The following is a 12565-nucleotide window of genomic DNA, read 5'->3' as shown; positions in this document are numbered from 1 at the left end:
TAATCTCACGTGTATATGTTTATTGAATCGGTTATATATGCGGTAGATAACCTTATGGTTAATACAATGATCTTGCAATTCTGAAAAAAGTGGAGTGTGACCAGACACAGTGTAGTAGACATTAGTACTCAAGGGAGCATCCGGTAATAAGCGCGGTCACGTGTAATAGAACTGACTCTCAGTTCGTAACAAGCTTAAAACTTAAAACAAAAAAGGTTTCTAAACTCATTGATTATTTGAGAAAGCCATGATCACAACGACATATCCGTAGAAGAGGCTGGGGTTATTCAATCTGGCCGCATGTCAAGGTCCAAGCGCACGCCCTTTACATGACATAGTATCCACCCAACCGACCTCCACATATTGCAATCCAACAATCTCAGAGACACCAACCTTCCCAGCAAAATCACGACAACATGGCGACAATGACGCAAACTCTCCCAAGTACAGCCATTGAACTTCCGAGTCTAGGTCAAAATGCCGAAGGCGAGAGACAACGAAATGTCTCCACTGCAGCCCCGGAAGATGAAGTGATGCAAGAATCTCTCCTAGCAGACTCCCAAGTCCCCGACGGCGGATATGGCTGGGTACTCATCTTTGCCTGTGCGCTCATTACATGGTGGTTTGTCGGTGTGTCCTACACATGGGGAGTGATGCAAGCTGCGCTGGTGGATGGCAAGGGCTATTCATCTTCGACACTGGCGTTTGTCGGGTCTCTCTGCCCGGCTTGCATTTCGCTCCTTGCTGTCCCAAACGCAACAGTCGTTCGACAAATTGGAGCCCGGGTTACTGCCTTCCTTGGTATCTTCTTGCTCGGACTGGGGAGCATTCTGAGTGGGTTTGCGACGGGAAGCGTGGCTCTGCTTTTTATCACTTGGGGCTTCGTTGGTGGGCTTGGAACCAGCTTGTGCTTCATGGCGAGTGTCTTCTCTTGTGCATGCAGGATTTGAAAGTCCAATTGCTGATTTTGGACCAGGTGGTCTCGACCACGCCAGCCCAGTACTTCAAAGCTAAGCGCGGCATCGCAAACGGTATTGTCTACGCCGGTGGCGGACTCGGCGGTACTGTTATCAGCTTTATTCTCGATGCACTGCTTGCGAGTGTTGGGATTGAGTGGACATTCCGCATCCTCGGTTTCCTGATCATAGCCACCGGGATTCCAGCTGCCTACCTGGTTAAAGAGCGGGCACCCATCCGGCCGACCAAGATGCTAGAATGGTATGATTCGCAGAGCCTTCTCAAATCCATATGAGTGCTTTCGATTTAGGCTAAGACACGAACTACAGGCGTCTTTTCAAAGACATCCGCTTCGCCATCCTCTTTGCAACAGGCGCCATTGGCACATTTCCCCTGTTCGTGCCAGCCTTCTTCCTTCCCCTCTACACCAACTCGCTAGGTCTACCATCTAGCGCCGGGGCAGGCTTGGTGGCCGCCTTCAATTTCTCATCGGCCATCGGCCGTCTCTCGTGTGGATTTGCGTGCGACAGGCTCGGGTCGCTGAACACGCTTTTCCTGTCGTTGCTGCTCAGTGCATTAAGCATCTTTGTGCTCTGGCCCGTGTCTAGTTCCATTGGTCCACTGATTGCCTTTGTGATAATCAATGGCTCTGCAAATGGAGGGTTCTTTTCCACCATGCCAACTGTCGTGGGCAATGTCTTTGGCTCAGCACGGGTGTCGGTTGCCATGGGCATGATTGTCAGTGGCTGGCTAGGAGGATATCTTTTGGTAAGCTGCACTCTGGATACCTCATCCACCAATATTCACACAGGTTCCTGTCTTATGCCATTAATTCTATAGGGCTCGCCTATTGCAGGTTACATCCTCAACGCTTCTGGTGGTGAGGAGGGTGGCATTGGTGCCTATCGCCCGGCTATTTTCTACGCCGGTTCGATGGCCACTGCTGCAACGGTTCTGGCAGGTATCTTACGAATGAAGGTGGATCGCAGGCTCAAGAAGACAGTGTGACCTGGAGCTATCTTTGGAGCAAAAAACTTGGTTGGCCTGTAAGAACTACCGAGGCTGTGCATTAAATTCGTGATTTCGATAATTCCTTAGAACAGATTACCTCTTAGGCTGGTCATCCTATAATTATTCTATTTTGCTGACTAGTGAGTGACAGATGAACCCCGTTGACCAATGACACCATGAATAGACAGCCTGGGCCTTACAAAGGCCTACCTGGAACGGAAGTGGCGGGAGTTTACTACACCGCGTTGAGCCGGATGCTAATTGAAGCTGGAAACCTTTCAAATACAAATGTATGTATCTTAGAGCCTAACCTGGCACAATGAACAGGAGAATGCTTGCTAAATGTCGCCGGGGTATGATATAACCACACGCAGAAGATTGAACAAGTCATGTGGAAGGTAAATCCAAGATCGATAGAGTCTGGTTGACCACGTGGGTGAGGAAGAGAGAAATCTCAGAAACAGACGAAGCTCATAAGAAGCCGCAGGCTTCGTCTTCTATGCTTCGTCTTCTATCAATTCTGTGCTTGGGCATCGTAGTGTGAAGAATTGCATTCTTGGATGCCCACGGTTAAAACTCCCGCTTCTAAGAAGCAGCTTGTGGCGGCTGCGGCTGCGGCTGCTCCACATCTGCGCTTGTATCTGTGTTGTTTGCACTAGGAGCTGCTGTATTAGCCTGCTCCTGCTCCTGGGCTCGTTGCTCTTCCTGACGAAGGCGCTCAGCTTCAGCTTGGGCGGCATTGCGCGCCTGGACCTGTCGTTCACCGATACCAGGAACCAAGCTTGCGAGAAGAAGCACAAGAGATCGCTCGGCACGGCGCAGGTACTGCCAGAGTTCTGCAGCCAGGGTATCTTGAGGAGGACCACCGGGCTGGTTGTTGGCATTCTGACCCGTCGCACCATTCGTGGGTTGCTGAGCCGGTCCACCCATATGAGCAAGCCCTTCAAGATGGCGCTGAACGGGAGCAATCAACAGCCCATGGAGCTGCCGAGGAATTTCAGTATCGGATAGGAGTGCAATCAGCACGGCCAGGGTGACGAAAATGATGCGAGTCCATGTACCGGAATCGCTGATCATATAAATGAAGAAGTACATGCGGACAAAAAGCCATACGCGGCGCAAATACTGACCGATCCCACGGGCCCCGGCCGCATTGCCTTGTTGTCGGCGTTGGTGATTAATGACAGCTTGACGGACAACATTCTGGACAATGGCAGCATCATTTGGTTGAGGTCCAAGTGCGAAGCCAGTGTCAAGTCTGGTGATCGGAGCTGTATGGTGTGTATGCGGAAGAATTGGTCCTTGAGGGGGCGCCGCAATGATATTCGTAGATGGTGGCATGATCAAACTCTGGGTACCATCCGAAGAGGTGACAAGGTAAATTGTGTTAGATCCCTCAGCCAGTGGATCAGCTCCCGAGAAGGCATTGCGTTGCTGCAATGGGAGCTGTTGCGTGATTCGATCCACACATTGATAAATTCGTTGAATACGGTCCTGTGTCAACTGCAATTGGGTTTCACCAGGGAAAGAATAGGTAACAGGGTCACGCTGTCGGTTCCTCTGGCACTCGAGTAATTGAGTTCGAATTTGAAACAGAGTCTCAACTGATGGGACCGAGCCATGCTCCAACTGTCTTTCTACATCCCCAATTTGCATGAGCAACGCGAGATAGCTCTGATGGCCCGCGAGAACATCGTGATGAGCATCACCAGGGGAGTCTGCTCCGCTTTGAGTGAACAATGAAAATGGAGTGGGCGAAGCGAAGTGACCATTTCCTGTGGTTATGCTATTCGCAGGTTGCGAGGAACTTGGTCTTGAAGAATGTGCTGTGGCTGCCGCGGAGGCAACCGTTCCGCCGCTCAGACCCGAACCAGCTGGAGAAGATGAAGCTACGGCTCTCATGCTTGCAGATGAGCCGTGCGGGGAGCCTGGGAAGATCGAAGAATCAGGTGAGTGAGTCAAAGACGTGGAAAAAGAAGGGGAAGTTCGCGGCCCCAGTGGAGCCAAGAGGACGTCGAAATCGATGCATGGTTATTGGGTGACGTACCGGAAAATGGAGCTGGAGTGGCCGCGGGATAATTTGCGGATGACTGGAAAGACGGGGAATTTGACATCGACACCCCCGAGGAATTTTGGGCATCGGATGGTGACAGCGACGTGTCGAGCCTATCCACCGAGTGGTCAAGAAGCTGTCGATTCCGTTCCAATGACCGCTCCAACGCCGCCATTTGACGCTGGAACTCATCAGCGGACTGACGGAATGATGTGGCCATGGAATTCGCAGGTCCTCTGTGGCGGATTCCTTGACTCGACGGGACCGAATGAGACGAGGTTACACTGCTAGAAGGCAGGAATGGGTTGTTTTGTCCAAAGAGCCCCTGAGAATTTGGCACCGAGGTGGCCTGGCCAGAGGATGTGGTTGCCGGGACCGGAGGCAGCGGAGGCAGTACGAGATGGATTGAGTATTCGAGTCCCTGTAATGAGATTGTTTCAAGTCAGCTGGCACGCGACAGCCCAGTCGGAGTTCAATAAGAATACTCACATCAATAGGAGATAGCACATGTTCTAGCGTTGCATCCATGTTTATCAGAGGCTTCCCTCGAAATATTAATCTCTGCATAGTCGGAGCTGGTCGGGTCGGGAGGGACTCGGCTATGCGTGATTTGAGCTGTGCAATCGTAGAGGAAAGTGGCAAGCCATTAAAAGTGAATCGATTTGGAGCAGGAAGTGAAGGACAAAGGATATGGATAGTGATTGATTGAGGGTCCCCGGGTACCGCAGACTCATGTGAAGCCATCTTCGTAGAGGTTATGGTGGGGAGGAATGCGGTTGCTCAAATGGTCATAGCTGGTCGGAGGGGCGAGGGGAGAAGGATAGGGCTTGAGAGTAGAATACGGTGAATCAAGCTCAAATATGATGGTGGACAGCACCAGTCTACCCCGGCACCAATGGCGATCTAGCAAGGTGTGAGGTGAATTGTCGTATTGACGTCGGATTCGATCTGGAGATCTGGCACAAAGCCAAGACCGGGGTAGCGAACGGCAAGCTGCTGGGGAGAATTCCCGCCGGGCCGTGGATAATCAGCAGCGATCAACGCAGCTCACTAGAGGATCTCAAAGTGTAGAAGAGGGTACAGCTCGACGCCGAGGAGCAGAAGGGCGAAGCATTCCCAGGCAGTTGCAGTTGGTGCAATCGCAATCGCAATCGCAATCGCGCGGCTCCACGTGCCCCTTCTGCCGGGCGGTCAACGCCCCAATTGTTTTTCGGGAGAAAGACCGCGGCTTTGCATCTCCGAAGCATTTCGGGGTCTGTGATCAACCAGCCGGAGCACCCATGGATTAGAATTGAACAGCACTATGGCTAAGCGCCTTCTTAACCACCCTGTCTTCCTTAATTGCCCTCCCGCCACCCCGCTCACCAGGAGGGCTGCGTCGATGGAGGTCCTCTCGTTCCGGGCCACGGCCCGTCACAAGGCTAACGTGCGCCAGTTTTCCTCAAAGTCCTGGAGACAATACCACAAAGATAATAATCACGAAAACAATGCGAAGAGCGGCTTCGGGTCCCGGCTACGGTTTGCGCTGCGGAACACCAAGGTGGAATGGTATCCGATTCCCGTGGGACTCGGAATCGGCTTGCTGGGGGTACTACATTTCTACAAGTCGCAACACGCCGACCGCGAACAGGCAACGCAACGTGCCCCTGGAGATGACTGGGAGGATGGAAAACGGCCACCTCGGCGCCCACGAGTCGTTCCGTCCGGCTCCTGGCAGGTTCAGTTCATGTCTACCCTGCCCCTGAAAGCCATGTCACGACTATGGGGTCGCTTCAATGAGATTGAGCTTCCTTACTACTTTCGTGTGCCGGGATTCAAACTGTACTCGTGGATCTTTGGCGTCAATCTGAGTGAGGTCGCGGAGCCTGACCTGCACACCTACCCGAATCTAGCCGCATTTTTCTATCGCAAGTTGAAACCTGGCGTGCGCCCTCTCGACCCGGACATACGGGCGCTTCTGTCGCCGTCAGATGGCCGAATCTTACAGTTTGGTATGATTGAGCGAGGCGAGGTGGAACAGGTCAAGGGCATGACGTATAGCTTGGATGCTCTGTTGGGTTCCGCGACACCTTCGCATGCCGACCACAGCAAGCGCCTCACCGATACCACCGCTGACCCGACACAGAAGGACGTGGAGAATATGAAGTCCGACGAGGAATTTGCCCGCGTGAATGGGATCTCCTACACCCTCCCCTCCCTACTGTCGGGCGACCAAAATGCGCCCACCAAGCGACGAGCCTCGATCGATGCCTCGACTGCGTCCAAGGCGACGTCCGAGGTGCAAGTTCAGGAGGAATTGGCTCGCGGAGATGGGACTCCATGGTACGCGCCCAAGACAGCTGCCAATCACGCGCTATTCTACGTGGTGATCTACCTCGCGCCTGGCGACTACCACCGTTTCCATTCCCCAGCTCCCTGGGTCGTGGAAAGCCGCCGGCACTTCGCGGGTGAACTCTACTCGGTGTCCCCGTATCTGCAACGGCATCTACCCGGTCTCTTCACGCTCAACGAGCGAGTTGCCCTCCTAGGTCGGTGGCGCTGGGGCTTCTTCAGCTACACGCCTGTGGGTGCAACCAACGTGGGATCGATCAAGATCAACTTCGACTCGGAGCTGCGCACCAACAGCCTGCTGACCGACACCGCCGCGGACTTGGCGGCAGCCTTGGCTGCCAAACGAGGCGAGCAGGACCCCGGGTTTGTCGAGGCGACCTACCGTCATGCGAGTCGCACATTAGGTGGACACCCGCTGCAGCGCGGAGAGGAAATGGGCGGATTCCAGCTTGGCAGCTCTATTGTGTTGGTATTCGAGGCACCATTGGGCACTCGCAAATCCTTTGATGCGGGCTGGCCGGACCAGACTCCTCAGGATGGCTGGACTTGGAGCATTGAAAAGGGACAACGCATCCAGATGGGAGAAAAACTGGGACATGTAGAGGGAGCATGAGCCTGTGTGGGAGAAGAGAAAACGAAGTGACACGGGGATGGTGCACAGCAGCTGCCCGGTTCTCGCGTGCATGTCGGAGAAATGAGTGTCTGGGCTTCCAGTGTAATATAATACCATGTGCGATTTGCTTCGGACTGGACGCATAGATGATAAGTACTGTAATTCCGATCCCATTGCGGAATCGTTGACCGTTGCGGTTTCCCACTTTCTACAGCAGAATAACCACAGTAGTTAGTTCCTCACGCGAGTAGAAAGTGAGCTCAGCGCAAATCGGCGTGATTTGCCAGTGATACAGCGGTACGCCACAGTGGATTCGCCGTCACTCGTCACGTTGCGCCTGCAACTCGAAACCGGCTGGAGAGCTGCCTATCGAACCTGGCACTTGTCACTTCTCCCCGCCGAGTCTATTGACACACCTGGTTGCACATGCCCAGGATTGCCAGTCCACTATTTGTACTGCAGTCGTGCGCGCGAGAACCAACATTGTGGCGCCGATTGCGATAGCGATATCGATAGCGATAGCGATTCCGATTGCGGGTCGCGAGAACCTTGCATCGCCTGTGAACATCTCTCCTTCACCTCTCGTGTCCCAATCTCTTGGGGACTAGGACTCCTCAGTCTCGCCTCTCCATTTCCTCCATGGCCATCTTTAAAGCACCCCGGTCCTTCCACGCCAATGCCTTCGCCGCGCAGTTCCCCGACGGTAGTGACGTGATCACGGTCGGCGCGCAATCCAACCACCCCTCGTTCCTTCACCTCGTACTGCTCGTCTTCGAAGCGGTGCTGGAGGTTGTCTGTGTCAGCTTGCCCGGTTACATTGCCGCCCAGCAGGGCATGTTCGATGCCGACGCCCAGAAGTTCGTGGCAAACCTCAACGTCACACTCTTCACCCCCTGCCTGAGTACGTCAGACAGCTCTCCTTGTCACTCTGACCTTGCCTAGCACTCGCGATCGCAGTGATAGCGACTGTGTGGTGCATATCGCTGACCTTTTCGCCATCTCTGCAGTCTTCATCAAGCTGGGTTCTCAGTTGACCGCGGAAAAGCTGACCGATTTGGCTATCATTCCCGTGATCTTCATCGTGCAGACATGCGTCTCATACTTCTGCGGCTTTGTCGTCTCGCGATGCTTCCGATTCAAGAAACGCCAATCCAATTTCGTGGCGGCGATGGCAGTACGCTTGAATTTGATCCTTCTTAACGCTCCAATGCTGATCACTGCAACGCTAAATTAGGTCTTCGGCAACTCCAACTCACTCCCCATCTCGTTAGTCATGTCTTTGTCGCAGACCCTCCAAGGTCTCCACTGGGACCGCATCCCAAACGATAACGATGACGAAGTCGCAGCTAGGGGGATTTTGTATTTGCTTATATTCCAGCAGCTAGGTCAGCTCGTGCGCTGGAGCTGGGGTTACCATATCCTGCTGGCTCCAAAGGACCGATATCTCGAAGAGGCAGAGCGCGAAATCACTGGCCAATCGGTGATTGAGCAGGGTCAGGCACGATATTCCGATAATCCTGCCCAAACGGACCCAGATGAGCCTTTGGTTCGCACACGCAGCTCGGACGACCTGCTGCAAGCTCCCAGCCACATTGAACATAGCGAGGGCGAGTTTCAGTCTGGCGATCAAACTCCCATATCGATATGTACCTACGCATACAACAAAGTCTCCTCGATTCATTCGGCGAATGAGCCAACAGACGAAGATCGCGACTCCGATGAACCGCCATTACTGATCGGACCTCCGCCACAAGGTCCATTTCTCCCGCGTCCGTCAGAAGGCGACATGCTATCGTTCCCCGACGTAGAAGCCACTGCCCGCGAATCCCAGACATCCGAACAGACGCGATTCCAGCGATTCAAGGCCGATATCCGCCGCCGCCGAGACCGCGCTCGCCGCTTCTGGGATAAGAAAACCGGCGCTCTCTTCGCACGCCTGCCGCCGAAGGCCCAGAAGGCCATCTCAGCCACCGCGCGGGGTCTCGGCCGCTTCTTCCGCGGAGTGTGGGAGTTCATGAATCCCCCGCTGTGGGCAATGCTGGTCTCGACCATCGTGGCATCTGTTCCGGCCTTGCAACACGTTTTCTTCGATGAGGGCACTTTCGTCCGGAACTCCGTCACAAGTGCCGTCAACCAAAATGCCCAGGTCGCCGTGCCGCTCATTCTTGTTGTATTGGGCGCCAATCTGGCGCGCAATACCCTTTCCGAAGAGGCTCTAGCCGATATGGAACACCCAGAAGCCGAGCGTAAGCTCATTATTGGCTCGCTGATTGCCCGCATGCTCCTGCCGACTCTCATTATGGCACCGTTCCTTGCCTTGCTGGCCAAATTCGTGCCCATCAGCATTCTTGATGACCCTATTTTTATTATTGTCTGTTTCCTGCTCACCGGTGCCCCATCTGCATTGCAGCTGGCCCAGATCTGCCAGATCAACAATGTATATGTGGGTGCAATGTCGAAATTGTTATTCCAGAGCTACGTCGTCTGGTACGTCTCATCTCTCTCCTCGTCTCATCACCGTATTAAATAGCGACTAACCCACTTGCAGGATTCTCCCTTCTACCCTGATCCTCGTGGTCTGTGCCCTGGAAGTCTTGGAATGGGCCGCCGCGTAGGACACTCGTCCTCCTTTGCACTACTCCCTTTCCGCATTACGAACACCGCGAAGCTGGCTTTACCCTCGAAGAACGTCTCTGTCATTTTTCTATCTGTCTATCCGCCTCCTTTTGGGCTACAACACTTCCAGGATTGGCGTTACTCAAGGCATGCTCTTAGGACTTGTATTTATTCCTCTCGTGCGAGTACATTATTATTCCCCTCTACGCACATCTCTAACACCCAAGCGACGTGACTCGGCACCAAGGCATGGCACAAGTGAAACCACTGCACTTCGCTTCTCTGTAGCCAGGGGTGCTTATGTATTTTCCATTGATACTGCATTTGGATGTATTCCTACCTAATATATCTTCTGCCGTGCTATCATACTGCACACACCCCGCCCGGGACTACGGATGTATCGTGCGCTAGTTCGCCCGCAGGGTCACCTTGCACATCGACGAGCATTGCCATACCCGTGGCTAGATGCCACAGGATATGGCAATGGAAGAGCCAGACGCCGGGGTTATCGGCGCGGAAGCGGAGGACAGCGTATCCCCGGCTGGGAATCTGGACGGTGTCTCTGAGGGAAGCGCGGGTGAGATCGTAGGGCTGGAATGTGGCGCGGTCCGGTTCCCTATGAATACCTATTTCTGAGGATGGCTCGAGACCTGGAGGATGGTCGTCTTCGAATGGGTTGTACGAGCCCCAGCCGTATTCGGCTTTTTGGACCGTGAGGATGTAGAAGTGGTATCCGTGCTGGATGGACTTGTAAGATGATTTGAAGACTGGAAGGAATAGAGAGGCAACAAAGGAGAACAAATCAAAACAGAACGAACTCACCAGGTGAAATGGATGGGGACTCTCGTCCAGGTTGTTCACAACCAGATCCACCCACACCGGGTCTGGTCCAGGCGAGAATGAGAACTGATTGGTGTCCCAATGATTGCGTGGGAGAGCAATCAGTGGTATCGGTGGATCTTCTTGGGGCTTCCAGGTGGTATGATTGAAAGACCCTAGCGGGACATTGTTGTTGAAAGATAGCTTCTGGATTTTGGTGTAGACTAGGTGGGTCTGATCTGCTTTGGAGGGAAGAGGTTTCAGAACGGACTTCGCGGAAGGAACTTCCTCTAGATTAATTTCCCCCCGGACAATAGGCGGGAATATCGGGACATCTTCCGGGGCAGACTGGGATTGGTAGCTGATGGCGAAGACTTGATCCGGCGTTAAGGTCGGGTTCATGAATCTGAAGCACCTGGGCATGACATCAACCAATCAGAATCGTGAATGTTGGGTCTTGATAGAGATACATACTTCTTGTCTAGCTGTACCATCACAGAAGACTTCGGAGGGCGCTGGAGCGGGGGACGAAGAATGAAATCCATGCGCTGCCCTGGATATAGGATACCTGCCGAATTCACGTTTTGCTGGGAGGACCGCTCAACATCAACGCTATCGACCTGGATCAGGTCTAGATCCCCATGCCCGAAGACAAGACTGAGCCCTGCTAGTGCCCTAGAATTCTCCGTTAGTATCAGGCTCGACTCAGCATGGCCACTTAAGTATACCCCGTGTTGACTACCCGAACCCGATATGCTATATCAGGCTCGAGATTCAGGAAGACCGAATCGAGTGGTCGATCAAGACAATCCAGTGGCCGTGCAGGAGCCGCCATAGAGCAGTTAAAACGGCCCGCTCCGTTGATGAGAAGGGAGTCCGGAACAGGCTGAGCCTTGTCAGTCAGTCCTTGACTCTCATATCCTCTTTCAGTCTTCTCGCCCTACCTCATTTCCAAAATTACCTGGCAGCATGTACCAAGCCAGAACTTTGTTTGCCGGTTCATGATACCAATCGCCAATGAGAAGCAAGAGCTCCTTCTGGTAGCTGAATCGATCGGCATCGCTATGACCACGACTCATCAGTCCTCGGACTGTAGACATGGCTGCTGGGGCATGGACCACTAGACCACCGTATAGCCCGTCTGCTCTGTAGGTACCAGAGTGGGCATGATACCAGAAAGTCCCGTTCTGATCAAAGGGAATGGTGATGTTGTAGAGGAATCGACCTCCTGGTGTGATGGGACATTGCGATACTCCCGCTGCGCCGTCCATGGCATCTATGGGGCACCGTAAATTAGGGCACGGTTTGGGTAGAATGGAATGGATAAATTCTCACTCGAAACATGCAGTCCATGCCAATGCAGGGTAATTGATTCTTCTTGTAAGGCATTGTTAACTTCAATCATGAGCGTATCTCCGGACCTAGCCTCGATCGTGGGCCCTGGAAACAAATCTTTGTCGTGGCTATATTAGCCGCGGATTTTATACCTTCCAGCAACAAAGACTCACCGTTGATGAGGTAGACCTGCTTGAGTACTCCATCAGGCCTGCGCTGGCCCGAGCTAATGCGCCATTCTAGATGTTGTGTCTCGGGCAAACGATAGATGTGATCCTCGGGATGAAGTATAATTCTTGGGCGAATTGTCGCCTCTCCTTGGTGGCCATACTGTTGAGAGGGAGGACTGACCCAGGAGCGCAATGGGATATCTGGATTCAGCAGATAAGCCAGGGCAAGTAGTAAGCTGGCTACTAGGAACCAGGTGGCCCACGGGCGTGGCTGGCGATGCAGTATCACCGGACGAGACGGTGGCGGTGGTTCCTGCATGCGGGAAGCTCTCCCGCGTTGACTGTGCTGCCTCATGGCATGTATTTGGAGGGACCACCCGAGAGATTTCAAGCAGCTTGGTTTCCCTTGTGGAGTGGCAGAGACATGTAGGAACTAAAACCGATCGGTTGAAGGAGATTCACGTGCAGGATGGGCATTCTCGGTCGATTCTCACTCTCCATCATGTACAGCATACAGTACTACTAGTAAGTGAGAAGTACCCCAAGTAGGGCAAATACATACTACTGGTACTTACGAATGTAGATATCAAACAATCAAACAGGACGGACTGCACGTGGGCTGCAGGCTCGCGCAGATTGGATGAAGCCGCGTAGAGTGTC

The 12565-nt window shown here is 53.3% G+C and overlaps 5 protein-coding genes across 5 annotated transcripts; 3 read left to right on the top strand and 2 right to left on the bottom strand.

Annotated features, from left to right (window-relative positions):
* Nucleotides 1-416: 416 nt before the first annotated feature.
* N7459_007540 (uncharacterized protein) lies at nucleotides 417-1965 on the top strand (the record flags this gene model as incomplete). Its single annotated transcript, XM_056946708.1, has 4 exons — nucleotides 417-917; nucleotides 977-1218; nucleotides 1287-1725; nucleotides 1798-1965. 4 exons carry the CDS (start codon nucleotides 417-419, stop codon nucleotides 1963-1965), a joined length of 1350 nt encoding a protein of 449 aa, XP_056798707.1.
* A 588-nt stretch (nucleotides 1966-2553) lies between these two features.
* N7459_007539 (uncharacterized protein) lies at nucleotides 2554-4549 on the bottom strand (the record flags this gene model as incomplete). Its single annotated transcript, XM_056946707.1, has 3 exons — nucleotides 2554-3842; nucleotides 4016-4442; nucleotides 4511-4549. 3 exons carry the CDS (start codon nucleotides 4547-4549, stop codon nucleotides 2554-2556), a joined length of 1755 nt encoding a protein of 584 aa, XP_056798706.1.
* A 775-nt stretch (nucleotides 4550-5324) lies between these two features.
* N7459_007538 (phosphatidylserine decarboxylase 1) lies at nucleotides 5325-6965 on the top strand (the record flags this gene model as incomplete). Its single annotated transcript, XM_056946706.1, has 1 exon — nucleotides 5325-6965. One exon carries the CDS (start codon nucleotides 5325-5327, stop codon nucleotides 6963-6965), a length of 1641 nt encoding a protein of 546 aa, XP_056798705.1.
* Nucleotides 6966-7604: 639 nt separating this feature from the next.
* Nucleotides 7605-9580, top strand: N7459_007537 (Auxin Efflux Carrier superfamily; the record flags this gene model as incomplete). Its single annotated transcript, XM_056946705.1, has 4 exons — nucleotides 7605-7866; nucleotides 7973-8139; nucleotides 8200-9452; nucleotides 9514-9580. 4 exons carry the CDS (start codon nucleotides 7605-7607, stop codon nucleotides 9578-9580), a joined length of 1749 nt encoding a protein of 582 aa, XP_056798704.1.
* A 364-nt stretch (nucleotides 9581-9944) lies between these two features.
* Nucleotides 9945-12224, bottom strand: N7459_007536 (multicopper oxidase-domain-containing protein; the record flags this gene model as incomplete). The annotated part of the gene is made up of 6 exons (XM_056946704.1): nucleotides 9945-10815; nucleotides 10875-11075; nucleotides 11129-11286; nucleotides 11345-11676; nucleotides 11736-11852; nucleotides 11909-12224. 6 exons carry the CDS (start codon nucleotides 12222-12224, stop codon nucleotides 9945-9947), a joined length of 1995 nt encoding a protein of 664 aa, XP_056798703.1.
* Nucleotides 12225-12565: the final 341 nt, after the last annotated feature.

The sequence above is a fragment of the Penicillium hispanicum genome, assembly GCF_028827665.1.
Source record: "Penicillium hispanicum strain IBT 35686 chromosome Unknown utg000006l_segment0_segment0, whole genome shotgun sequence".
Taxonomy (NCBI): domain Eukaryota; kingdom Fungi; phylum Ascomycota; class Eurotiomycetes; order Eurotiales; family Aspergillaceae; genus Penicillium; species Penicillium hispanicum.
Note: the sequence above shows the minus strand (reverse complement) of the source record. Positions and strands in the feature narration are given on the sequence as shown.